Source organism: Oculina patagonica, chromosome 14 (genome assembly GCF_052425735.1).
Source record: "Oculina patagonica isolate OP01 chromosome 14, crgOcupat, whole genome shotgun sequence".
Classification (NCBI taxonomy): Eukaryota; Metazoa; Cnidaria; class Anthozoa; order Scleractinia; family Oculinidae; genus Oculina; species Oculina patagonica.
Window position 1 is genome coordinate 16,490,514 of NC_135771.1, and position 26,928 is coordinate 16,517,441.

Genomic DNA, 26,928 nt, shown 5'->3' on the forward strand with positions numbered 1-26,928 from the left:
AAAAATTTAAGAGGCAAGAATCGGACTCGATGCTTATGTTTCTCAATAGTAAATACAGGAATGCTTAAATCACTTAGCTACGTACAAATATTTGGATGTCAATTCTTTTTAGATTTATAAAGCGACATTCTAAGTGATGCGCTTCAGAGAATTTCACCTTTATGAAAGCAACAAAAATAAACGGCATGCAATACATGCTGAAGCGATGACGTTTCACAAGGGGTTAAAAATACATTTTCTTCGAAGATTTCCTCAATTGTACAACTACAGTTATATATATATATTTTTTGATTTCCCTATGTTGTCTCAACAAAGATTAAGTTATATTATATATTATATTCGATTGAGCTAAACGGATCCGGTCGATCGGGTGCCTGCATTAAAGCGATGACGTCATCAGTTACACGTCATCGCTTAAAAACGCCTACGTCGCAGCACGTCGGATAAGTGCATTGAAAATGCACTTGGCTGTCATGCATCATCAAGCAGTATTGATTTGCATGCATAAATATAAAAACATATTTTGAATATATGTTAGGAAAAACCCAGCTAAAAGAAATAGTTCACGAGTGTAAAAACACCAGAAACCAAAATGATGGTTAGAACTGTGGGAGATTGAGACCGGGATAAAGAACGGCAAAATGAATTCAACTAAAATGTAGGAAAAAATGTCAAAAATGTGCCTGCTTTCCGCTGATAGCCGCATACCATGCTTCAGTGCCTTTGCTCATATACAAAACAATTCACATTTATTTTTTCAGGCACCCAGTTCAATAGACATTTGATGGTCAGGTTTGTTATCAAGAGATGTTTGCATTATTGCTCGTGAGGTTCTTGCTCCATTTAACATATGGAGCGGCAGAGATTCAAGAAGACCAAGCACCATTGATAATTGTGTCCCTAGATGGAATGGACTGGCGAGTGTTAAAGAGTCAGATTGCTATCACCGCCAATTTGAATTTCGTCGCACAAACCGGCGTAAAAGCTGAATACATGAAAAATGTAGTTCCATCCAGCACTTGGCCTAATCACCACACTATTCTAACTGGTCTTTACTCGGAGAGTCATGGCATAGTGGCGAACAGGTTCTGGGACCCTGTTTTCGAAGAAATGTTTGTATTTGGCTACGACTGTTCAAATTTTGATCCAAAGTTCTACAATGAATCGGAACCAATATGGCTGACATTACAAAAGCAAGGCGGACGAAGCGCATCGTATTTTTGGCCCGCAACTACCAGCTACCCCGTGAAACCCACGTACTTCCAAAAAGAAACTTGTTTACGTGACTGCAGTGCAATAAATCCTAAAGACCTTCCAAAATACAGGAATAGAACTCTTCCAGGTTTTCCACCGTATATCCATTGCGCGTTTGACCTTAGAGATCCTTGGTCTAATCGAGTGAATAAGGTCGTTGAGTGGCTTCAAGCCGATAAACCACCACATTTCATCTCTCTCTACTTTAGTGAGCCAGACAGCACGGGTCATGCTTATGGGCCGTTCACACAAGAATACACGAACATGGTGGAAAATGTTGATGCGAATGCTGTTGGGTTCTTACTGAAGCGATTAAACGAAACTGATCTCCTGCGAAAGGTCAACTTGATGATCGTAAGCGACCATGGAATGGATAACACTTCATCAAATCGCCAAGTTTTCTTGGAGGAATTCATCAATTCCTCGAGTTACGTGATTACTGAGAGGGGTCCTTTAGTACACATCTGGCCTCATCCGGGAATGATGGAAGAAATCTACCAAAACCTTACAAGAAATCCAATTCCACACATCCGGAAAGTGTTTAGAAAAGAAAACATTCCAGACGAGTATCACTGGAAAAATAATCGTCGAATTCCACCGATCTTTATCGATCCTGAAGTTGGTTGGGCCGTAACACGTTCCAGAAGTGATCCCCCGCCAGGCGAGGGAGAGCATGGATGGCCGCCTGTTGAATCAAAGAGCTACTCTATTTTCTATGCCCGCGGTCCCGCTTTTCGAGAAGGCGCCGTGGTCAGACCCTTTAACACAGTGGATCTTTACCCTTTGATGTGCAAGCTGCTTGGAATAGATCCTCGTCCGAACAACGGTTCCCTTGAAAACATTCAAGCAGTCTTAAAAGGAAATGTGTCGCCTGCTGAGGCTGGAAAGGAGCAAAACCACGCATGCATGTATCTTAATTTGTTAATCCTTTTTACTGCTTTTGCACTTGTTGGTAATTAAACTTTTCAAGCTACACTCGCTTTTTACACTGAAGCGTTTATAATCAGTTGCTGTAAGTTCAGGCAACTAACCAATAAAAACATCTTTTCGATTACGTAACAGATACACAGTGCTAAGAGCGCAACCTTTATCAAAATGATCTAGCTTTTGTTTTAGACGAATTTTTCCAGGGAAACTTTATTACTCTTTTTTATAAACTTTAACTTCATTTCAATAAGATGCATCCTTCATATCGTAAATATTTCATTTTATTTATAGTGCACGTTTTTAGTAACCGCAATTAGCGACCTCAGTTCTTTTATTAAATTTTAAAAAATTTCATAGTTGCATGTTTTGAGCATAGTTAATAGAGGGAAATGGTTATGAAGCTCGGCAAAGTTCTTTGTTATATGTTTTTGTTTGCTATTTTGGGGGTTGACCGTGCAAAAAACCTGACAAAATACAATAGGTGGTTACGTGTGTTCAACTAACCAATAAAAACATTGCGATTACGGAACTCATGCATAGTGTTTGAGCGCAAAACAAAAGATGTGCACTGTCATGGATAGGCTTTTGTACATTATGCTTTTGTTTCCCCACTAAAATGCTCCACCTTAATGCTCCAGTTTTCCCACTAAAATGCTCGGTCTCCCCCCCAAAAAGTCACTAAAATGCTCGGATAATGCTCATTATTCCGCCGTTTTTTAAATTAATTTCAAAGTTTTTAACTTGGTGTTAACTGTTAACACTTACAAAAACGTAGAAGTGTTGTTAGTAACAACAACAACGTATACAAGTTCATAAATACAGCCAAAAAACATTATCCTCGAAATCATCTACGAGGATAAGTATAGAAAGTAGCTGACTATCTCTAGAAAGTTATTTGTAGTTAAATTTTGAGTTTTAGTCTTTATTTTCTCTAAAAAAATAATTTCTTTTTTATTTTCTCAGGAGAAAAAAAATCAGTTTTCCGGGAAAATGCCACAAAAATGCTCGAATAATGCTCAATGCTTTTGCCTCACTAAAATGCTCGAAAAAAATCCTAGCATAATGTACAAAAGCCTTGTCATGGACCTACCAACCTATATCTTGGCTTGTTTGTTTGCTCCTTTGATGTTTTCCGGGTTTCGTAATCATTTCCCTCTAGCTCTAGCTACTAACTATGTTCTGAGCAATTCTCATAAGTAATGATCCTCTAAAAGAAGCGATCTCAAACGTAAACTGCCTTATTATGCAATGGACATAACAAAATACAAGCTCTATCAAAATGATCTAGCTCTTGTTTTAGACGACCTTTATTCCAGAGGCAACATATTACTCTTTTTTGATGAAATTTAAATTCTTTTCAACAAGATGTATCCTTTTGCACCCTCTAAATAAATTGCAAATATTTCATTTTATGCATGGTGCACGTTTTTAGAAGCTAACCGTAATTAGCGACCTTTCCGTATAAACGATAGGAAAAGAAGACTAAATCCAAAAGTTGTAGGAGGTTGGAACTTGTAGGATAAATTTAATATCGCATAAGCGGTTTTGTGCATCCAGTTCGGAAGGAACTCTGAGACACCGAAATTTTACCCGGGAATTTTATTAGATCAATTTGTCTCCCTTAAAATATAATAAAGGTACTAAAGGTTTCTATGCGCTCTGCGTTGCTCATGTATTACGCATTTTTTTCAGTTTCTTTAGTATTAACTATTTTGTCATTTGGCACTTGGCACACGGTTTGTTAAATTTTATTTGAATTTGTAAAATATCGATCGAATGTTGTACATTTCGTGTTTGGTTTTGAATGTTTATATAAGATCTGAAAAATTATGGACTTCAGTGACCGCAAATGTGAGAACCATGCATTTTAAGGATGGATAATGCAGATGTGTCGATAAATGTTCGGTATGAATATAAATAATGACTGATAATGATTATCGTCAAACTAGGACAGTGTCGAATGCTTAAGCACTATGTATATCTTAGCGGAAGTTCAATTGTGATCATCTAAGACATTGTGTGCTGTATTATGCCACCAAGAAGAATTAATAAAGCTTTGTTGTTGTTGGAACCTCACCTTTCGGCCAGCCGTTTATTTTGGCTATTACGAAAGCTCGGTCAGTTTTTGTCTACTCTTTACTGCGGCCAGTGCTACTACTGCGGCCAGTACTGTGTTTACTACTTTTACTGCTTTATTTAATTTCCTCTCTGTATTAATCGTTTCGTGTAAGTCAGTGCAAGACTACATTAAAGGTTTCGTTGTTGCCAACTCGTTAGCACAGCAGAGTTATGTAGCAAATTTGGTTACCAGAGGGGGGTGAATAGGGGTATGCAAATCCGTCGATCCGTCATAATTTAATGACCAAATCCGTCGATCCGTTATAATTTAATGACCAAATCCGTTGATCCGTTAAAAAAGGTCTAACTTTAGGAATGAACGTTTATTCGTTTATTTGTTTGTTTATTCGTTTGTATCCATGCTTCAGGGATATCAATTCCGCTGTCTCTAGTGATGTTATTAAGATGAAGTCTTATTTGGATAGCTTCTCTTCTATCGCTAGACAAACGAATAAACGTTCATTCCTATCTTACACCACGATGAACAATATTCACATTTTTAATGACAGGACTAACTTTAGAAGCCAAATTCTATTTGGCGCTAGGATTTGTGAAAAAAACGCAACTGGAGTTATTTTGTGTTAGCTAAGATGCAATCAGCATTTCAGTCTTGCGCGTGACCAAAGAAACAGAAAAAACAAATGCAAAGCATTTCTGAGGATCGTTGAGATCCGCGATCCGAACTTTATTTCAAGCAAAATCCAGAATCCGGGCCCAAAAATTGGATGAATCCGCGATCCGCTGCAATTGCAGGATCCGCAAATCCGTTAAAAAATTTGCTCTGGATCCGAAATCCAGGCAAAAATATTGTCCAAATCCGTCGATCCGCTTTCCTATTCACCCCCCTCCTACCATATTGTTTTAGGACTTACTAAATTATTGTATTAGGTTTACTTAAGGACATTCGCGCGCCGCGAAAATCTTCCAACATTGCAATTTTTCTTAAACTTTCACCGAATTCGTTTTCGGGATATGATATCTGAAAGATGGCGCGTATTTGGATAAATTTGATTTCGTCACTCACTCGATATGATCTCTGCGGCTCTTGGCAACAAAATGTTTTAAATGAATTGATGCAGATCACCTTCCTTTGTCCCAATTTATTTGAGTGGGTCTATTGAACAAATATATTTCACTTTTAAAGTCCCTTAGAGTAAACCTTGTCTTTAACAATTGGATTTGCAAACGTTCAAAACAGAAAAATTCTGCAAAATTTGACTGATTCGATCGCGCGCGGGAAGAGAAAAATGAAAAAATAATAAACTTCTAACATTCGATTATTTGGCTTATTTTTTGTCAATCGGTAGAGATTTATCCCAAAAGGTTATTTATCCCGAAAAAAAAATGGGGGTCACCGACCGTTTAAGAGAGGAAACTACAAGCGAAGTAAACACAACGGCTACCCACCCAATAAGTGTTTGGAACCATTTCACTTCTAAACGCGTTTTTTAGGCGCTATTTGGAGGCGTGGTCATTGAACCACTTGTGAGGTCATCAATTTGCACGTCAGTGACTGTTTGTGATAAGCAGCTGATACAGCTAGGATTGAACTTTCTACAGGACTGTTCATTTTGAATATCGGTTGCATTCTGACAGAGCTAATCAAAGAAAAACACGATCCGTTTTTGGTGCAAAATCGGTGCTTGAACATGAGGGGACGCAGGCGGTGTCAACTGTAAGTACTTCAGAGGAATGCTACTAGTATTATCCTAGCATTCCTAACATACCTCACACCAGGTTCCTTCGCTTGAGCCACGAAAGGTGTCATAATCTGTTTCGCTGTCAAAAACATTATTTAATCTAATGAAGACCAGAAAAAGATGATCATAATACCGTCGACTAATAATTTTACAGCGCGCTGTAATTTCGAGTTTTTAAAATGTTGTCGATGTACATCGGCCGCAAAATCGGAGAAACAAGGAACCAGTTTTAAAGATAATTATTGAAGAAAGCGTGAAAATAAACAAATTTTTAAACTAACAACGAAAATGCACAGCACATTTTATAATACCGGGGAGGCTGTAAATAAAATACAGCCGGACTGCTGTATCGGTACATGTTGTTCTATTTCCTGTTCGAGCCTATCAAAAAACTATGGAATTTTCGAACTGACGAGCGCATATTATAGCCGCAAGTAACTTACCAAACTGAATTAGCTGCATAATGAGCGGCCGACAATAATAGAAAGGAATTTTTCTATGATTTTTTGTTTAAGGCCAAAGCAGTTTAATTCTTGAACTGCGAGAGTAGCGGCCTTTTGCGTACTTGACTTGTACTGGTAACAGGCCCGTAAAATCACGAAACTGAATCTTAAAGCTGTATCGAAGCAAAGCCTTCAGAAGAAAAACGCATCCAATGGAAAACAATGCTAAATAACGCCGCACTGTTTCCATTGTCAGCATTTTGTACAATGTACAAGTGTTGCGGCAGGCATATGTGTGCAGCCGTCTTCAATAGAAACATGCACATAAAATTATTTTTTGCAGTTGTTCCATGACGCTGCACCACCTAACAGACAAAAAATTCGTTTCCAGCTAATGATTAGTTACTCTTGATTATGTATTCCATTAGGAGAACAGACTTAAGTATATATTGTGGGTCGATGATAAGTATTTCCGTGTTGCGGATGACCCACCAGTTGAAGGAAAGAACATTGACGCAATTTTAAAGCGTAGAAGTATTAGAATTGCAGGTTACATCGGACTGTATGAGGCGTGCCGCCCGCCAGCTCCGATAAAGAAAATATTAAAAGGCAGTGCAGTATTAGAATTGCAGGTTACATCGGACTGTATGAGGCGCGCCGCCTGCCAGCTCCGATGAAGAAAATATTAAAAGGCAGTGCAGTATTAGAATTGCAGGTTACATCGGACTGTATGAGGCGCGCCACCCGCCAGCTCCGATGGAAAAAATAGAATTGAGCAGAATTAGAATTGCAGGTTACATCGGACTGTATGAGGCGTGCCGTCCGCCAGCTCCGATGGAAAAAATAGAATTGAGCAGAATTAGAATTGCAGGTTACATCGGACTGTATGAGGCGCGCCACCCGCCAGCTCCGATGGAGAAAATAGAATTGAGAAGAATTAGAATTGCAGTTTACATCGGACTGTATGAGGCGCGCCGCCCGCCAGCTCCGATGGAAAAAATAGAATTGAGCAGAATTAGAATTGCAGGTTACATCGGACTGTATGAGGCGTGCCGCCCGCCAGCTCCGATGGAAAAAATAGAATTGAGCAGAATTAGAATTGCAGGTTACATCGGACTGTATGAGGCGCGCCACCCGCCAGCTCCGATGGAGAAAATAGAATTGAGAAGAATTAGAATTGCAGTTTACATCGGACTGTATGAGGCGCGCCGCCCGCCAGCTCCGATGGAGAAAATAAAATTGAGCAGAATTAGAATTGCAGGTTACATCGGACTGTATGAGGCGCGCCGCCCGCCATCTCCGATGGAAAAAAAATAGAATTGAGCAGAATTAGAATTGCAGGTTACATCGGACTGTATGAGGCGCGCCGCCCGCCAGCTCCGATGGAGAAAATAGAATTGAGCAGAATTAGAATTGCAGGTTACATTGCTAATACTCTTGTACTGGTCAGTTTTAAAATTAATCTTGCTTCGATGATACGGCTGTATATTTTAGAGAACGAATAGAAAACGAATGTAGCGAAACATAATGTATCGCAAATAAAATGAGCCCGCTCAAATCTGTGTTTTTGTAACTAGAGTCTGACCAAATGTTACAGCAAGATGGAATCTTCGATATACTGACCATGACCTAAAAATAGTAATGTTTAATGGATTGACTTACCTGGCGACCTCCTTATTAATTATCCATGGCGTGTTAGCCCGGGTCATGATTATATTTGAAGCGTTTCTTGTGTATGACTGAAAAACTGAACTAAAACAAACACAACATTTCAAAGGATAGCGTGCAGTTGAGCGCTTGTCTTAGTGCTGCAGAACGAGTGTCCGTGCAACCAACAATTAATTTTCGCGGCACAACTGAAAGGTACTGGAACCCTTTGCAACATGTCGTAACATATTTAGGATTTTGAACGACTTTCTGCGTGGAAGGCGCCAGCGTTACCGCAACTCGCACGCGGCTGCAAACTCACCGTAATTTTCACTTTGTAAATCCACATGAATGATCGATCGATAGAACATAGAAATGATCATCTTGCATTAGGCGAAAACAACTTAAATCTTAAAAGGTCGAAACGTTTACGCGACATCAAAGTATCTAGAAATAATTCCTTGTCAGATGAGCTTCTTCTGTCTTTCCCCAATTGCTGCCAAAGCAGAATTCGCCGCGAACATTATAATTTATTCTGCCGGCCAGAATGGAAATTGATCCAAGTAATATAACACAACTGACGAGAAGATAAATCAAATGCTGCTGACAGATTATAACACTTTCGGTAACCGCGAACTAATCTTACAGTTGACGCCGCTTGCGTCCCCTCATGTGGCAAATACACCTGAAATTGATCATGGTCACTTATTTTAGGGCTTTCCAATTATTACGCCAAAACGTTATTGGCCAGAAGAAAGGGTGTGAGGAGTAGAAAGTAACTAGAATAAGATAGCCGATAAAAACGCAAGGAAAAAGAGCAAGAAAAAAATAGGAACGGTTTAGCCGAAAAAAATGCACCAAAATGCACCATATTGTACATTTTTACATGAAGCTTACATGGAATCTTTATCAAAATGTTGCTACAGTGAGAAAAGGTGCTTTTCTAGCAAAGTTTAGGGAAATTTAGGATCATAGCGCCAAAAAGTCAGTTTAACGGTCGAAAAGGCGTTTTTTTTTTTGCGAAAATTCAATTTCATGAGTGAAAGGGTTAAGCTAAGGGAAGTATTGTATTAGGTCAATGAAAAGTACTGTTTTAGGCTTACTGAAGTATTATATTGGGTTATTTGTAGGCGTGCAAAATTATTAGTCAAAACCGTTTTTGCAAAATAAATATACAAAGGCAATGAAGTAATTAACATAATCTTCGTATGTCATAAAAGGAAAATTTAAACTGAAAACAATAATTCTTACCTTCATAATATAACAACCTTTTCTGTTCGCTGTTCGCTAGATTAATCTTAGTTTTTTTCTATTAAAATATACTATTAGAATATTTCTTTAGTTAGCAATAAAAGCATTAAGTGTTTTAGAGACTCTTTTTCGATCTGCTCTACAAGCTTAAGCTCCTCAGGGACCGTTCATTTTTAGTGGGGTGGGGGGGGGGGGGGGGGGCTGGTGGGATTTGATAGATAGTCACTGTTATATATAATCCCCCCCTACTTCATCGGAAATTTTTACCTGGTCCCCCCTCAAAATCCAATTTTTTTTCGATGACCCCCTCCCCCCAAAAAAAAAACAATCAAGTGAAATTAAAATTATCAAGCCTAATGACTAAAGAATGTATCAGTTGTTCAGTTATAATAATAGACAAACTACATTCCTCCATAAAGCTGACATTGCCGGGCTGTTTTATCGTAGATGCCGTCTGTTAGTATGGGTTGACTGCATTAGTAACCAATTAAGCTGTTGGATTGAGTTCATAACAATGTTGGGGGGTCCGGAGGCATGCGCCCCCGTGAAAATTTGAATTTTCAGAACCTCAGGAATGTTATCTTGGGCATTCTGGCACGATTTTTAACTATTTCAGAAGCCCTCATTGCAGCAGTTAGAAGTATAATTATTTTATAGTGAACCGCCTTACTGACCATATTTTTTTGCCTGGCAACCCCCTTTTAAGCCATATTTTTTTGAATGACCCCCCTCATTCCCACCAACCCCCCCCCCCCTTCCTCATAAAAAAAATGAACGATCCCTGACAGATTCATAGAGGATTCCAGGAGGGGTTCGGGGCTATTTCACAGTATAGTTCGTGTGTAGGACCGATAATGTGGTTGGCAAAAGCCAAGACATTACTATAAACTAGTCTCTAAATCAAGCTCAAAAAAGGTTTTGTGATAAAATGCTTATTGACTGATTCAGGTCGGCTCGGAGGGAAAAAGTCTGACTGACGGTAATTTACAAGTTTTATGGTGAGGACAAATTGCTTGTTGCTTGATTTCTTTGCTGCTTTTCTCCCAGTCTTACAAATGTTTAATTCGGCTATTGCAAAGACAAAAGACCGAAAACTAATAATTGTCGAGAAAATTTCAATATGTAAATATTCAGAGCGCCTCTGCTAAATAATATAAATAATACGAAAATCAAACTGTTTAAATACTCATGCAAGAATGATAAATTTTTAATAGTGGTCAGTTATAGGAATGCCTAAATCATGCAGGCAGGTAGCAAATATTTGGATGTCCTTTCTTTTTAGATCCAAAGAGCCTCTTTTCTTAGACTAAGCGAATTAATGTACTTAAAGCTGTAATGACTCCGTGAAATAATTGATCTGCATTTAAATACATAATGGAAGCCCAGCTGAAAGTAATAGTTCACGAGTATAAAAAAGAAAAATACCAGAAATGAACCAAAATGATTGGAAGACAAATTGATGTAATAAAAGTTCAGTGTCTCAGGTTCCTTAGTTTCCTTCAGAATTAGATGCATGCACAAAACCGCTTTTACGATATTAGCTCCAAAAGGAACGACCCTCCTAACTTTGGCAATCAGGACCCTTTTAATTTTCTATAGCTGCTTTCGGGGGTAGCAGCTTTTGGGAAGCGTAGCAAGGGGAGGGGGGGGGGGGTAGGTAGGTCGCTCCTTAAAACGGGCACCTTATGCCCCAGGCATATGTGGACCGATCATCTTAATAAAGTAAGAATGTTTTAATATACAGAGAATGAATGAATGAAGTATCAGGCTTGTTGAAAAGAATCTATATTTCATCAGAAAAGAGTAATATCTTGCCATAGACATAAGGTGGTCAAAAACAAATACTAGATCATTTTGATACAGCAAGTTGTATGTTATTTCCATTGTTTCCCACAAAACGTCAATTGTGTTTTAGATCTGCACTTTCAGACGGTCGTTCACTACTTTTGGAATTTGCTGAGAGCAACTGCGAAATTTTACTGCTGCTTTTGAGGTCCTCATTTCGGAGTTTTACAGTAATTGATCATGATCGTTTTGTAAAAAAGGAGTGTAGCTTGAAAAGTCTAAATATCGAAAAGTCCAAAAGTTATCAAAAGGATTAACAAATTAAGATACATGCATGTATGGTTTTGTTCCTTTCCAGCCTCAGCAGGTGATACATCTTCTTTTAAGACTGCTTGAATGTTTTCAAGGGAGCCGTTGTTCGGACGAGGATCTATTCCAAGCAGTTTGCACATCAATGGGTAAAGATCCACTGTGTTAAAGGGTCTGACCACGGCACCCTCTCGAAAAGCGGGACCGCGGGCATAGAAAATAGAGTAGCTCTTTGATTCAACAGGCGGCCATCCATGCTCTCCCTCGCCTGGCGGGGGATCACTCCTGGAACGTGTTACGGCCCAACCAACTTCAGGATCGATAAAGATCGGTGGAATTCGACGATTATTTTTCCAGTGATACTCTTCCGGAATTTCTTCTTTTCTAAACACTTTCCGGATGTGTGGAATTGGATTTCTTGTAAGGTTTTGGTAGATTTCTTCCATCATTCCCGGATGAGGCCAGATGTGTACTAAGGGACCCATCTCAGCTATCATGTAACTCGAGGAATTGATGAAATCCTCCAAGAAAACTTGGCGACTTGATGAAGTGTTATCCATTCCATGGTCGCTTACGATCATCAAGTTGACTTTTCGCAAGAGATCTGTGTCGTTTAATCGCTTTAGTAAGAGCCCGACGGCATTCACATCAACATTTTCCACCATGTTCGTGTATTCTTGTGTGAACGGCCCATATGCATGACCCGTGTCGTCTGGCTCACTAAAGTAGAGAGAGATGAAATGTGGTGGTTTATCGGCTTGAAGCCACTCAACGACCTTATTGACACGATCAGACCAAGGACCTCTAATGTCAAACGCACAATGGACATACGGTGGAAAACCTTGAAGAGTTCGATTTCTGTATTTTGGAAGCTCTTTGGAATTAATTGCACTGCAGTTGAACCAACAAGTTTCTTTTTGGAAGTACGTAGGTTTTACGGGGTAGCTGGTAGTTGCAGGCCAAAAATAGGATGCACTTCGTCCGCCTTGCTTTTGTAATGTCAGCCATATTGGCTCCGATTCGTTGTAGAACTTTGGATCAAAATTTGAACAGTCGTAGGCGAATATGAACATTTCTTCGTAAACCGGGTCCCAGAAATTGTTCGCCACAACGCCATGACTCTCCGAGTAAAGACCAGTTAGAATAGTGTGGTGATTAGGCCAGGTGTTGGATGGAACTACATTTTTCATGTATTCAGCTTTTACGCCGGTTTGTGCGACGAAATTCAAATTGGCGGTGACGGCTGTCTGACTCTTCAACACTCTCTAATCCATTCCATCTAGGGACACAATTATCAATGGTGCTTGGTCTTCTTGAATCTTCGCCGTTCCATATGTTAAATGGAGCAATAACCTCACGACCAATAATGCAAACATCTCTTGATAAAGGCTGGTTCTCATATGATCGTCCCGATCGTCTCTGTCGCTTCTGTCGTTTGCAAAGTCTGATTTGATTGGAGCAGGCAAACTTTTTGAAGCGACAGAAGCGACAGAGACGATCGGGACGATCATATGAGAACCAGGCTTAACGAGCCTACCTGCCGAGCTATAACTGAGTGTTGAACTGAGAAATGTGTATTATTGTGTATATGAACAAAGTCGTTGACGCTTAGAGGCAGGGACAAAAATCGGACCGAATTAACTCAGAGTCGGTTCGTTGTTTTGAATAAGAATAGCAGCTATTCAAGAACGAGGAAATAAACAATAGCTGCTATTCTTATACAAATCAGTGATTTGAGTTAACGTAATGACGGCACCAGAAAGCACACATGCACACGTTTTCTTCCCCATTCATTTTTTTTCATTTCTCCGTTTGTTATCCTGGTCTCAATCTTCCCCAATCCTAACGATCATTTTGGCCTATTACAGGTATTTTTTTTTTGTTATACTCGTGAACTATTACTCTTATGTAGATCAATTATTTCATGCTTCATTACAGCTAAGTAAGCCTAAGAAAAGAGGCTTTTATTGCAGTACGAACGCGCTTACCGAGCCAGTTTGAAGAAAGTTGACCAATCAAAAAGCCGGTTAATTGAAAACAAAGGATGGTAACGAACCAAAAAAGTTAAAGAATACAAACAATAGGTCAACAACAATTTGTAAACCCAACAGAATTCCGAAGGATCGACACCTTCGGGAAACTTTGTAATTTTTTTATTTGTCTACAACTATTGTGTTTGTGCTCGGTCAAGACCAAAAAATGTGAACTAAACAAAGAACTTTGTCAAGCTATTCACTTTACCATTTGCCCTTAGCAAGACAATTCGACTGCTACTGCGCACACTCGGTTGCCCGGCACCGCTGTGCCGCACTACTAAGTCGTTTCACAAAGGCAGCTTCTATCCCCCTGGGACGAATGGTTCAATGTGGAGTTTGGGGAAGACTAGAAGAACTTGCGGAGACAGGAATCGGAGAGCTAAGGGGTTGAGATTGGAAAAAAAAAAAGGAAAATGGGGGATAGGTTGAAAAAGATGTTGGGTTGAGGTAAAAAAAATGCGTACGGAGGGATTGAAGAGTCAAGGGATTGTATTAGTTTAAAAAGGAATATGGGAAGAGTTCGAAGGGTTAAAATGTGGAGGGATGGATTTAAGACCTAACGGATAGGGGTTGAGGCTGAGATTGAAATTTTTAAGAAGATTCTAAGAACATAGCCCCGGCTGAGATTTAGATGCCATTGTGAACGTCTTCATTTACCCCATTTGTTTTCTTGTTAAATGAGCAGTAGAAATAAGTGAAAAACTGTTGACTAACAGTAACAATGCGGTTTTCCTATATATTGCACGACACACTGTGAAGAACACCTCAGTTTGTAGTCTAACTGAGGCTGTATCTTCTTTCTTCTGTTCAGGACTATTGAAAGGATGATTTATCGTAAAAATAATAAGAACGCTCAGCCAAGCCCCATAATTAGACGTTCTTTATATATATAAAAAAAGAGTGTACTCCGGGCCCTTGTAAGATTTCACGTTCTATTGCAGAGCCAACATGTATGATTTTTTAACCGTTTTTTTTAGCCTGGAATTAGGTATGGCCCAAATGCAGCCGTTTATTCCTCGTACTACAAACTCCGGCGAAAAGTTGTCTAGTGCACAGGGCAAGGCCATATAAAGCCTCAAAAGAGTTTTTGCTGCGTTATAAGTATTCAGTAGTGAACATGCTTGGAGTGCACAGAAAGTTGTACTAAAAGAAATTAACGTTTCGGGGAAACCCCTTCATGAGTGTAAATCCGAACACTTAAACTTAGTGTACGTTAAAAGTCTTGCGTCTCAGTCTAGTGTGAACAGAACTTATATCAGGGAGCCCGCGTTTTTCTCAGCTACCTTCGGTTGTCAAGGTGATCAGGAAAGCTCAGTAATACTGACCAGCGGTTACCATCATAATCAGTGTTCTCAACATGGCGGACAAAGCTGTTTCTTCGATTCGAGGTATTTTAACTAGAATTCACTCTTTGGAATTGAGAAGGAATTAATTTAGTTTTGTCTTTAAACTTCTATTTAAATAATAGTGTTTGTTATTCCTGCTTGTTAATCAATCCGATCTCTAGTTTTGCATTGAAAATAACATATTGTACTGAAAGTGTGTCGATTGCCGGTAAAAATTAAAAGCTTATTCATTTTAATATTTTATCACTACTTTAGCGTCGATTGCTCGCTCAAAGAAACAATTTTACACGTTCTTTTTTACAGTTTGCCCAAGGATATCGCTCTCACTCAAGCACGTATGTCTCGGCGTGTTGGTAATACAGACATCGTCTTTAGTTCTCACAATGCGTTACTCACGAACTGCTCATAATGAAGGCGACCCAGTGTATATTGCCTCCACTGCTGTTGTATTCGCGGAAATTTTCAAGATCCTAGCATGCGTTGTGGTACTTTTTCACGGATCAGGGTATAGATGGTCTGTTTTTGTGGGACAATTGCGCGACGAGAATTGGAATAAGCCATGGGAGACATTAAAACTAGCAGTACCTTCTGGGTTATATACTATACAAAATAATCTTCTGTATGTCGCTCTTTCTAATTTGGATGCTGCCACGTACCAGGTTAGTAAACATACGTAACTCTCCTTAACTCACACTGTTTCTCAAGAGCAAGCTACATCTAAATTTTGATTATTACGTGTTTTAGGATTTTCATAAGATTATTAAGTAGTAGCATTATGTTTTACATTATATTTTACAGTTACATTTTTGTTGTGGCTCAAGTTTACACCTGGTATAATTCATTATTTTTCATTCTTTTATTCATAAACATATATTACAGTACACCAGAACAAACAAAAATACCAAATTGTACCAAGGGTAAAATTGAGCCGCAATGCAATCTCGTTCCCAGAGCCTGCGTTCCCCTTGACCAGCGTTTGGGAAACTCAACAGCTTTGGAAGAATTCAAAACCATAACCAGGAAATCCTGCTTCCGGTTTGGTTGTGCGTGTGCGCCAGAGATTGTGGTGAAACGAACAAGTTTTCAACAGCCAATCAGATTCAGACGAGGCTTTTAGAATAGCGCAGAGGCCCCGATCCCCGGCACAGAACAGAAGGATCGGGGCCTCTGGGTACGAGATTGATTACAACATTTGGGGTTCACTTAGAATGTGGGTCCCCTAAACCCCTTTGAAAAATTCAATCATGTTAAAGTATTGAGCCTTTTCACGCATAACAAAAAAATAACCAAAATTATCTTACCTTCAAAAATCAAGTGATGACCTTTCATACAGTGTATATACATGTTAATACAAAAAAAATTCATGGATTAATATTTTCACATCCTGTAACCTGTAATGTGATTCAGGCAGACAAAAGGGGTAAATGTACAGAAATTAATGAAGATGAATTGTTCAACAATGACACAAGCACGGGACAAAGAAAAAAACGAAATCCCCAACAGGAATCAAACCCATGGCCTTCCAGATACGGTAGTAACGAAAACGAAGACCCCGAAAACGAAGACCTAAGACCTAAGACCTATACGAAAACTAAGACCCGTACGAAAACTAAGACCTAAGACCCATACGAAAACTAAGACCCGTACGAAAACTAAGACCCATACGAAAACTAAGACCCGTACGAAAACTAAGACCCTTACGAAAACTAAGACCCATACGAAAATGAAGACCCGTACGAAAACGAAGACCCGTATATACGAAAACGAAGACCCGTACGAAAACGAAGACCCGTATATACGAAAACGATGACCCGGCCAAAACCAGCGTTACCCAGAGTTGCGTGACATTAATAATAATGACAGAATAATATTGAAGCAGACTGAGCGTACTAAGAACGTACTACTGATCAAAAGTCTAGACTTGATCGAAAACTAAAACCTGATCGAAAACGGTTGCTTCTGCGTCACAGAAGAGACAGCCAAGGTCCCCCAGCAGTAATGCACCGTATCGAAATCTTCTCGCGCACAATACTTGCTTAAATAAACTTCGCTACCCGATTATTATTTCTCGCTTTACATCCGCGTAGAAGGGTGCGGAGAGAAAAAATTAATACAGGTGTCAAAATGTACTAACGGGAAACTGTGCCGATCTATCACCTCTTCACATCTGCTGAGGGGCAGTCTTTCGACTCTACTTAACCTAGCTAAAATCGCCTCCTTATAATACAACTGACAGAGCATAGTGCCCTTTCTAAACATCTTTGAGGCGTCAAAATAAATTGGACGACCAAATCCAATTTTACCGAACGGCTTACTTTGTACAAATTTATGTCACGAAATAGGAGTCTGTGTAGGCCTGTCATCTGTCTTTTGCTTAGTAAATAAAGTTTTTGTTAGTGCTTCTTATGTGTAGTCATATCAATAGTGACCTTTCATTCATTTGCCGGGGCCGACAGGCGTACTTGCCAAGATGTTTTAATTTTACTCATGTAGCGCGTAGCGAGGCGTACTCACTTCAAAATGTAGGATTTCAATGAAACTTGATCGATACGTTCTCAGTACTCGTCTGCTTCAATATTATTCCAATCCAACACTAATTCGTAGAGTACAAACATCGCGCAAAACGAGTACAAATGTCACACGATATTTGACCATATTTGTACTTGTCTCATTTCCCCGACCAAAAGATTAAAAACCTTGGCAAGTCATGTGTGACCTAGGCTCCCGCAGTGCTATCAGAATGGAATTTTCAAAAGGAACAGCATCTTTTCATTCCGTTTACGTGTTGAAGTAACTGTAACGTTCCATTTGTCGAAAAATTCTCACCGAAAACTCCATGTAAATGTAAAGCGCTCATTGATTTTCGATTTCAGTAGTACGTTCTCAGTACGCTCAGTCTGCTTCAATATTATTGTCACTATTATTAAGGTCACGCAACTCTGGGTAACGCTGGTTTTTGCCGGGTATTCGTTTTCGTATATACGGGTCTTCGTTTTCGTATGGGTTTTAGTTTTCGTACGGGTCTTAGTTTTCGTACGGGTCTTAGTTTTCGTACAGGTCTTAGTTTTCGTACGGGTCTTAGTTTTCGTATGGGTCTTAGGTCTTAGGTCTTCGTTTTCGGGGTCTTCGTTTTCGCTACTACCTTCCAGATACCTGTTGGGCGCTTTAACCAACTGCACTACGAGAGACTCATGGTAAGCTGGGCCAATTACTAGGTTGATATGTGACATGTGTCCTGCCTACTGCAAGGATAAGAAATGTCCAAATCGTCAGTGTGTAGTAAATTATAAAGATGGTAAATTTTAAGCTCGGTAATAAATAATGAAGATGAATTGTTCTACAATGACACAAGCGTGTGACAAAGAAAAAAATCTGAGTCCCCGACAGGAATCAAACCTGTGGCCTTCCAGATACCGGTTTCTGGAAGGCCATGGGTTCAATTCCCGTCGAGGACTATTATTTTGATGTTTTACTGATCCCAGCATTGCACTTTACCCTCCCTGGCATTCATGTAATTCTACAGTGAACTTTTGTGAGAAGATTGTATTCTTTCACTTATCTTCTGATAGTTCTTAAGATTAGAACAAAACAAATGATGTTGTAATTATAATTTCAGGTTACCTATCAACTCAAGATTTTAACGACAGCGTTATTCTCTGTTTGTATGCTACATAAAAAGTTAGGAATTTTAAAGTGGATTTCTCTGCTTCTCCTTATGCTAGGGGTTACTTTAGTTCAGGTGAGACTTCTTAACCATATCCTAACATACAATCACTGTTGGTTGCAAATAGAGCAGTTTTCAATTGAGTGTCGTAAAACCAAAACCAAAACCAAAGTAATTACTCTGACCAATCACAAACGACACAGACAATCCAGGGAACTAATCAAAACTCGAAGCAAATACATGTAGTTGGCACGAAGCACGGGAAAACGTGCGCGAGCAAGTCGCCATTGGTTTTGGTTTTACTCCTGATTGGCCGAGAAAGTGGCGCAAAATTTTTAAACCAATCACTAAGCGTAGTGAACGCAAAACCAAAGCAAATGCAAAGTACTTTCGACACTCAAGTGAAAACCGCTCTAATGATAATTACTGCAAAATGCCAGTAATACAAGCCCTGGGCTTATGCAACAAGTTAGTAAGGGTTTTGCAAGGGTGAGGTGGGGAGGGAAAAACTGTGTGTAAATAATTCTTTCAACACTTGTGTCCATGGTTGTAGCTTTACAAGAATGTGGGCCATTCAGTGCAGATAATTTATACAGCATTTGGAACTTTATTGATGGAAATACATTGCACTCCTGGCTCAAGGGAATGCTTTTTGGAAGATTCACCATGACAGCAAAAATCATTTTGTGGAGCAGGGTTGGCGCAGTGGTGAGAGTGCTTGCCTCCCACCAATGTGGTCTGGGTTTGATTCCAGTCCTTTACCATGTGTGGGTTAAGATTGTATTGGTTATTGCCTTACTCCGAGGGTTTTCTCCGGGTTCTCCAGTTTCCCTTCCTCCACAAAAACCAACATTTTCAAATTCCAATTTGACCTGGATAGAGGACTGGCATGAAAACCAGCTAGTGCTGATGTGACATCCTCCCTAAATATACCCCGGTAATCATTTTTATTTTATCATTTTGCTCCTCTAATTGTGACTTTGCTTTTTCTTTTGTTTGTGTTTAGTGGCATCCAGATGTCCCCAAAGAGAATTCATCAAAAAAAGACTCAGTGTCAGGAAAGTTTGTTGGTCTTGTAGCTGTTCTTACAGCTTGTTGTTCTAGTGGATTTGCTGGTGTCTACTTTGAAAAGATTTTAAAGGGAACTAAAGCATCTATATGGATGAGAAATATCCAGTTAGGTAAGATGAAGTGCATGTACATGTATGTCAACATGTCTGTTTGAACATTGCGTACTGTAGGGCTTGACACTAATTGCAGCCAGTTATGTCCCACTATTGACTAACTACTAACTAACTGACTGACTGACTGACTGACTGACTGACTGACTGACTGACTGACTGACTAACTAACTAACTACTACAGTACCACTCAAATGTAAGTTGACAGTCCCTCACGCCTTCCTCAAGCCTCGAGACTCGATCCTCGAAACTCGAAAATTTGAGTTTCGAGTCTCGAGTCTTGAGTCGGAAATTTCGAGGTTCGAGTATCGAGGCTCGAGTCGAGAAAAATAATGAGCTTGTCGCTTGAGTGATTCCTCAATTATAGCATGTACTGTAGATAATGATTTTTTCACAATTTTTTACTTTCTTCCTTTCCCTCTTCATCCCTACCTTCCTTCACTCCTCCCTCCCATCCTTCCTACCTTACATTCCTCCGTCCTATTAAATGAGACATTTATCACTGTGTTTTTGCAATTGTGTTTTGCAGGATCTTTTGGTGTAATATTTGGCTTGATAGCTGTATTTGTAAATGATGGAAATGCTGTAGAAAGTAACGGGTTCCTTCAAGGTTATAACAGAGTCACTTGGATAGTTATTTCACTTCAGGTAAAAAAATAAATGGAAATTCAGAGACGAAAACACTTAGAGTTCTAGAAACGATTTGTCTTAACCAGTTATGAATTTTTTTTGGCTGGGTGAAACAACAAGTAAAAATGGCTGTTTGTGTGTTATTTTAATAAAGATTTACCAAGCCGATTTCCCCCATTTTCAGCCGAGAGTGAAGTACATGTAAGCCAGTAAAACTTTTGTTTATGATTAATGTTCTTTTGTGTTTACAGGCGTTTGGTGGCTTGGTAGTGGCAGCAGTTGTGAAATATGCAGACAATATTTTAAAGGGGTTTGCTACATCAGTGTCAATAGTTGTATCTTCACTTGTGTCCTTTTATTTCCTTGGAGACTTCAAACCAACAAAGTAAGTCCATCATATTGCTCCAGGGAGGAGGGCGGGGGTGAAAGGGGGACTCTCGTAAATTAAGAATAGATGTGTGGCACAAAAGTTTTTACAATGTAAACTCAGTACTAATTTAGGAATAAAGAATCGAAAATGGATACCATTTTTTTAAGTCAAAGACAAGGGTGAAGAGAAGAAAAAACCTAATTAATTTTTTTAATAAAATCACTTTGTGAATACTTCAACGGGTAGTTTTATTTTAATAGACCATATCTTTAGCTGGACGTTTTCAAACTTGCTATTTTAGCCAATACAATAAAAGTAACTCTATCTAAGGGACACACAGGGATCACAACACCAAAAGGGGCATGATGGATAATCTATCCTGTAGCACGTACCTTTTTGGCCCCCCTCCTCCCCGGCCATCACAGCTATTGCTTTTCTGTTTATATTCTAAAGCCAAGATCTCAAGGAATTTAAAAGTAGAGGAGAGTTAAAATTTGGAAATATTTCTTTTTCTTCAATTTTTATCGACTACCTGATCATTAGCGCTTTCTCAAGCCAGCCGAGAGTATGCAAGCAAGAGTCGAAAGATCTACCTGTAAAAAAAGGGAGATCTTATTACGGCTCTCCTATAAGTTGATTTTTGTTTCTTTGCCTGTTGGTTTAGTAAGTGGGAAGCTACTTTATTTAATCCAAATTTGTTTGTAGCTTGTAATCGAAAAGGGAGAAAGGGATTGCTGTCTTCAACGCGTTCCACTTATGCCCTTTTGCTTGACGTTATCACGCAAACCTTCATGGTGTTGCGTGACAGCGCCTTCCAGAGAAGTTAAGCCTGGTTTTCACTAGCGCGCAGCCCGGCAAACAAGCGATCAGTAAAAGTTTTTTTTTTTTTTTTTTTTCGAATTTTTCTTTTTTTTTTTTTTTTTTTTTTGTTTTTTTTTTTTGGAAATTACATTTTGTGTGACATAACCCTGAAGTGTTTTTTTTTTCTTTTTTTTCTCTTTTAGTTTCTTTTTTCTTGGTACATGTGGAGTGTTAGCAGCCACATTTCTGTACGGTATGCCGGAAAAGAAACTATCACAACCAGCACCACTGAAACCTGTGTAGTGTAGTGTGTAAATGTAAAGTATTAATAATTATATTTTAAGTTTTATAATTTTAAATAATGGATTTACTTTCATTGTAAAAAGGAGATGTTACACGAAAAGTATTGTAATGGCGTGTCTTAGTCCATGTTTACGCGCAAGAAAATTTTTTAAAGGAAAATTTATTGTTTTCAACCCGCAACGTATTCTAAGAACAAAATGTTGCGTTAAAAATCGTCCATGTTACACTGTAGGATATAAGCGCGAAGGCAGTACTGGGAAGATATTGGCCCTGCAGGTCCGTACAGAAAAGATGGAGGTCGTTATTCAGGTCGCGGGGGACGAGGGATGGGAACGACGTGAGCGGGAGAACGCTGGACGAGAGGGGACGACGGATGGATGGACCCCCGGCGACCCGGTTATTCTTCCAGTACCTGCCCCTAGGAAGCTTGGTTAATAAGAGATTTATTACACAATTGTGACATCAACTATGATTTAACTTCTGAGGCAGTTTTCAGTAAATTTAAGTAAATTACTGTAAGGTAAGGTAGGTAAAACTTTATTTATGCAGGGTGGCTCATTCAGCACAGTGGCTGGTCTCCAGAGGGGCCCTGCTAAATACAATTTCTAAAAATATATAATATCTAATGGTTTAAAATAGTTACAAAAATAGAGTTAAAAGCTAATGTTTAGTAATTGAAATAGTTATATAAAAAGAGTTTAAAAACTAAAACGAACTACAAGCATAAACTGGTATAAAGAATTAAATATCATAAATTAGGTGCTATGAATAAAGTGGGCTTTGACAAGATTTTTGTTTAAGCAGGGCCTAAAAAACCCCAATAGGCCATTTCCGAGTCGCCATTGGCTCATTTTCAAAACGAGTCCGTGTGAAACCATTCAAATGAAAATGATTTTGGTTTCCATGGAAATGGACGTGCAGGTGAAACACATTTTCATTTAAATGGTTTTGCACGAAGACTCGTTTTGACAGAGAGCAAAAGGTAGCAGGGAAATGGCTTATTGCTCAGGGATAACTACAGTACCTTAAATCCACCGCGGTATTGGCCAATTTGTCACGCGTATTTTGGTATTTTCAATTTTGAATTGCGGTATTCTCCAAACCTGTGGGATGTGTTTTCTTAGCGGATTGTTTTTTTTTTTAATTTTTTTCTGGTCGTTTCGGAAGCAAGCTGAAACAGCCTTATTTTATAATCTATAATTTGAAGTTTTAAAAACCAGTTAAAAGTCCTGTCATTGTTATCACGGACAAAAGAGAACGGACAGAGAACGCACAAAAGACGGTTGAAAACCACTCGCCTCTCGGTATTGCCTTATGCATCGAATTTCCACCGTGGTTTATGACGGTATAATAAACGACTTTTGTTTCTTTATTTGTTTTGGATATTATAATTGAGAAGTTTTATTTATTTCATATTGTATACAAAAGGGAAATTACTCATTTCTTATCACGAATATTAATAAATAAACAATGGTGAACTCAGTTCTGCGAGTCACAGGGGTTTATAAAAGAAGCTTTATGCTGCGAGATACTGTAAATACCTACAAATTAACGAAGGGTGGGGATAATAGTTTATTATTGTAGAAAAATAACGAAGAAGTTAATTGAGAATGGGGAACATTGAGACCAGGCAGGAATAAAAAAAAAGTGTTTAACGTCGTAGTTTTAGGGTTTTAATTGCGAGAGTAATAGTTTTAGTTTGTAAATTTTGTCTTCCATACTTTTAGGAGAAAATAAATGGAATGGAAAGTGATAATCTGAATCTGTTAATTGATTAGCACCCGTTAGGACTGTTTTTTTTTTTTCGTAAGTGATGCATAAGCTTTGAAAATTATTTTTTTATGAAAATACCAAATGGGAAATTGGATTTTTTTTTTTTTGGAAAAATACCAAATTGTACCAAGAGTAAAATTAAACCACAACATATTATAGCGATGGGGCTCACCTAGAATGATGAGCCTGCGTCGCAGACGTAATCTAACCCTGGCTAGTCGTAGCAGCGCAGGTCCGTGCTCTGAACCCCGGGCGGCCTCAAGGAAATTATAACATTTACTAGTATAGAACACTAAAAATAGTACAGCTTTACCATGAAATTAATTAGAAGTCCTGACAAGTGGTGCATGTTTATATTGAAGGAATTCAGACACTCTTTGAGAAGAATTTTGTAAAACAAAATACTGTGTCGATGCAAACACATGCTTTAAGAAAAGCCTTGACCATGTTTTGTTCTGTTATAAAGCGCTCAAGGAAGTGACAGGAGCATTCAAGAAGTAGGGAGAAACACTCGCATGTGGCACATGTTTCACCCCACACTTCTTTCATGTTCGCATGATTTCCTTGCATGCCTTTTAACTTACAGAACAAAGCACTGTTAAGGCCTTTTTTATTTGTTAATTTGATTCTTGTACAGTTTAGTGTTTTGTAACAAAGAACCTACAACTTATGTTAGTTTATCTTGCCATGCAGTATCTGTTTTATGTTTTACTGATCCCAGCATTACACTTTACCCTCCCTTGCATTCATATAATTCTACAGTGAACTCTTGTGAGAAGATTGTATTCCTTCCTTCTCTGTGTTCTAAGATTGGACTAAAACTAATGATGTTATAATGATGTTCTTTAAAGCCCATGATTTTCTCGGGGTAATGAAAAAAGCCTTAGTATAGCAATACCAGATTTAAATGAAGGGAAGACATGCAGCAAGTTATTGCTTTCCATAATCGCACAAAAAGTTGTAAAAATGTCAATACAGTAAAAAGCCGCGAGCAAGAACCTGTTACCCCGCTATCGTGACGTCACAATACCCATACTCCTTTCGGGCGCGCATTTCCTGTCATTACGTATACTCATTTCAGACTTGCGGCGATTAAAGATGAAGCGTCATCATTACCCAACGATTTCCTGCTGTCCTGTTCAGGCAAATCGAGATTGATCTGGCTAACAAACTGTACATGTATTTTTGACTGTAAGTACTTTCACCTTTCCTTTCCTAGTACGAGCAGTCTACGACAAGGAATAGTTGATACTACAGCTGCCCCCGCTGTTAATCTTTTTTTTTTTTCAGAGCATCCGTTACTAGATTCAATTCTTTTTCTTGATATTTTGGCTTTTCTATTTTCTAAATTGGTTGAAAATCAGTTTTCTGTTCGGGTCGTTTTTTCGATAAATTCAGAGATGAAGTGAACACTCGCGGGTGGCTCGTGTTTTCAAAATTATTCGTTTCTGGCCTCCTATTCTTCAATATGGGACGAGGACGCGCGATTTGAAACAAACTTTCAGGATGAACTTTTAAAGCCAAGTGAATTAAACAAAGTGAAGCGAACCTTTGCGAAAAATTCTGAAAGATTTGTTGTGATGCAAATTTAATTACAAGAACGCACCGCGACATCTTGACTTCATTTTGCCATGTTTTGCTGTTTTATGTTATGTCAGTGAGGATAAATAAACGTTAGAAACAGCCAAAAGTTTTAAAACTACCACTTGAGCCTAACTGTGTTCAAGCAAGAATGACCATTTTGACAGCTGAGTCGAAAAGGTGCTTACCTCTTAAAATACAAACGCCTGCCATGAGTTTTAATTATCTTGATAATTCTTTTGAATTCTCTTTTCTTCTTGACAAGTCTCAGTTATAAATTACATTTTATCTAGTATCTCAAATGCAAATCTTGACCGATGGTGGACTCCTGATAGTTTGTGTCTGGCAAATATGGTTTTGGACCGGACTGTGTATCGCTTATTGTTAATCGCGGACAATTTTTCGATACGTTCGTATACTCGTTCTTGGGGAAATAAATTCTGTATTTTTCGTATTGGAGACCTTGTGAAATAAAGACAGAACTAATTAAACGTCAAATTGTCTTTACGCCAAAATCTGGAGATAAACTGCCTAATTAAATCTGACTCTGCTCTGGCAATGCAAATATGAAGGGACCGCGCGACCGTAGTAATATGGTTAAATATGCGGCTAAAAACGTTCGCCAAAAGGGTAAAAAACAAACTTTTCAAGGCTGCTGGCTCTTCTGCAGTAATTTTTGACTTGCATTAAAACTTCGGAAGAGCAAGAAGCAACCTCGAAACATATGATTTGTAATTACGCTTTTTGCGAATGCTGTTAGCTGCATATTCAAACAACTTCAATCTTTAAGTTAATCGCAGTGAGACCAGATAGCTTGCAACTAAAAAGCTGCAAAATCGTCATTATTAGTATTATTAAACCTTTTGAAATGACAGAAAGCTTTAATCAGCATCGATTAACTTTTGTTCTGACTTTAAATCCTGAAAGCCCAAAATTCCCCCCTCTTTAAAATAAGAAAATAATAAAACTAAAACGACTGAAAGCTTGGGTGCTGGGAAAGGAAAGTACTTGCTTTCACAAGGAAACCTTAGAGACAAACTCGATCGCAGGGCCTTCTCCGCTTCTCCGCGCTTTCAAAAACGTCGCGGTAAAGACCAGGGGGAAGAGGTTGTCTTTGAGATTAATTAATAAGCACGGGTTATGGTAGGCTGCTTTTATTTTCTCATGTGACACCCCACACCACGTCCCAAATCCCCTCCAAAGATGAAATAGCCTGCGAGCAGGCTCTCTATTCGGGGGCAACGTGAATATATTATTATTGAACTCCTCGAGCGGCGCGACCCGGCCGAAGGCGCGAGTGCGTGGGCGAAACGACGCGCCTTCAGCGCTCGAAGAGTTCAATATTCACGTTGCCCCCGAACGTTGCCCCCGATAGAGAGCCTGCTCGCAGGCTAAAGAGTGAAATCACACTGACAACAACTTTGCGGTAAACTGCAAAATGACGAGGGAATTGTGTGTTTTAGGGTTATGTGTGTTTTAGAGAACAAAATATATTTAATGTTTAATTGTTCTTGAAGATGCGTTAACTGAAACATAAATAAAAGCTTTTCATACATTTATTGTTATGAATGTAAGCTTATTTATGACTGATTCAAATATGACTTCCTGCCTAACCAGAAGGCCTTTAAACTGACAAACGAGCCCGTGGGGTGTAAAAGAGCTTTGACCGGTACAACGCAGGGATGCTGTTTAAAAAATATCCCATCTGTGTCTTTCGTGACATTGATCATCGTCGGTGTTATTGTAAAAAAGGCGTAACACGTCTGAGCCTTGTTGAGACTTATAGTACGTCAATATGATTACGAAAAT

General features: G+C 38.9%; 3 protein-coding genes across 3 annotated transcripts; 2 read left to right on the forward strand and 1 right to left on the reverse strand.

The window, feature by feature from the left end:
- Positions 1-473: 473 nt before the first annotated feature.
- Positions 474-5,143, forward strand: LOC144638630 (bis(5'-adenosyl)-triphosphatase enpp4-like). The gene is made up of 2 exons (XM_078497836.1): positions 474-658; positions 762-5,143. Exon 2 carries the CDS (start codon positions 808-810, stop codon positions 2,212-2,214), a length of 1,407 nt encoding a protein of 468 aa, XP_078353962.1. The 5' UTR covers positions 474-658; positions 762-807; the 3' UTR covers positions 2,215-5,143.
- Positions 5,144-11,314: 6,171 nt separating this feature from the next.
- LOC144639363 (bis(5'-adenosyl)-triphosphatase enpp4-like) lies at positions 11,315-12,814 on the reverse strand. The gene has a single exon (XM_078498676.1). The coding sequence runs from the start codon at positions 12,622-12,624 to the stop codon at positions 11,404-11,406; it is 1,221 nt and encodes a 406-aa protein (XP_078354802.1). The 5' UTR covers positions 12,625-12,814; the 3' UTR covers positions 11,315-11,403.
- Positions 12,815-14,827: 2,013 nt separating this feature from the next.
- LOC144638429 (UDP-N-acetylglucosamine transporter-like) lies at positions 14,828-22,069 on the forward strand. The gene is made up of 7 exons (XM_078497628.1): positions 14,828-14,858; positions 15,120-15,475; positions 18,433-18,555; positions 19,487-19,661; positions 20,191-20,309; positions 20,543-20,676; positions 21,666-22,069. The coding sequence occupies exons 1-7, from the start codon at positions 14,828-14,830 to the stop codon at positions 21,763-21,765; spliced, it is 1,038 nt and encodes a 345-aa protein (XP_078353754.1). The 3' UTR covers positions 21,766-22,069.
- Positions 22,070-26,928: the final 4,859 nt, after the last annotated feature.

What these genes read in the sequence shown, in the direction of transcription:
- LOC144638630 (XM_078497836.1), top strand. Translation starts at nt 808, where the DNA reads ATGTTTGCATTATTGCTCGTGAGGTTCTTGCTCCATTTAACATATGGA.
- LOC144639363 (XM_078498676.1), bottom strand. Translation starts at nt 12,624, where the DNA reads ATGAAAAATGTAGTTCCATCCAACACCTGGCCTAATCACCACACTATT.
- LOC144638429 (XM_078497628.1), top strand. Translation starts at nt 14,828, where the DNA reads ATGGCGGACAAAGCTGTTTCTTCGATTCGAG. An exon ending in AGCTGTTTCTTCGATTCGAG is followed by an intron (nt 14,859 to 15,119) that starts GTATTTTAACTA and finishes TCTTTTTTACAG; the next exon opens with TTTGCCCAAGGATATCGCTC. An exon ending in GGAGACTTCAAACCAACAAA is followed by an intron (nt 20,677 to 21,665) that starts GTAAGTCCATCA and finishes TTTCTCTTTTAG; the next exon opens with TTTCTTTTTTCTTGGTACAT.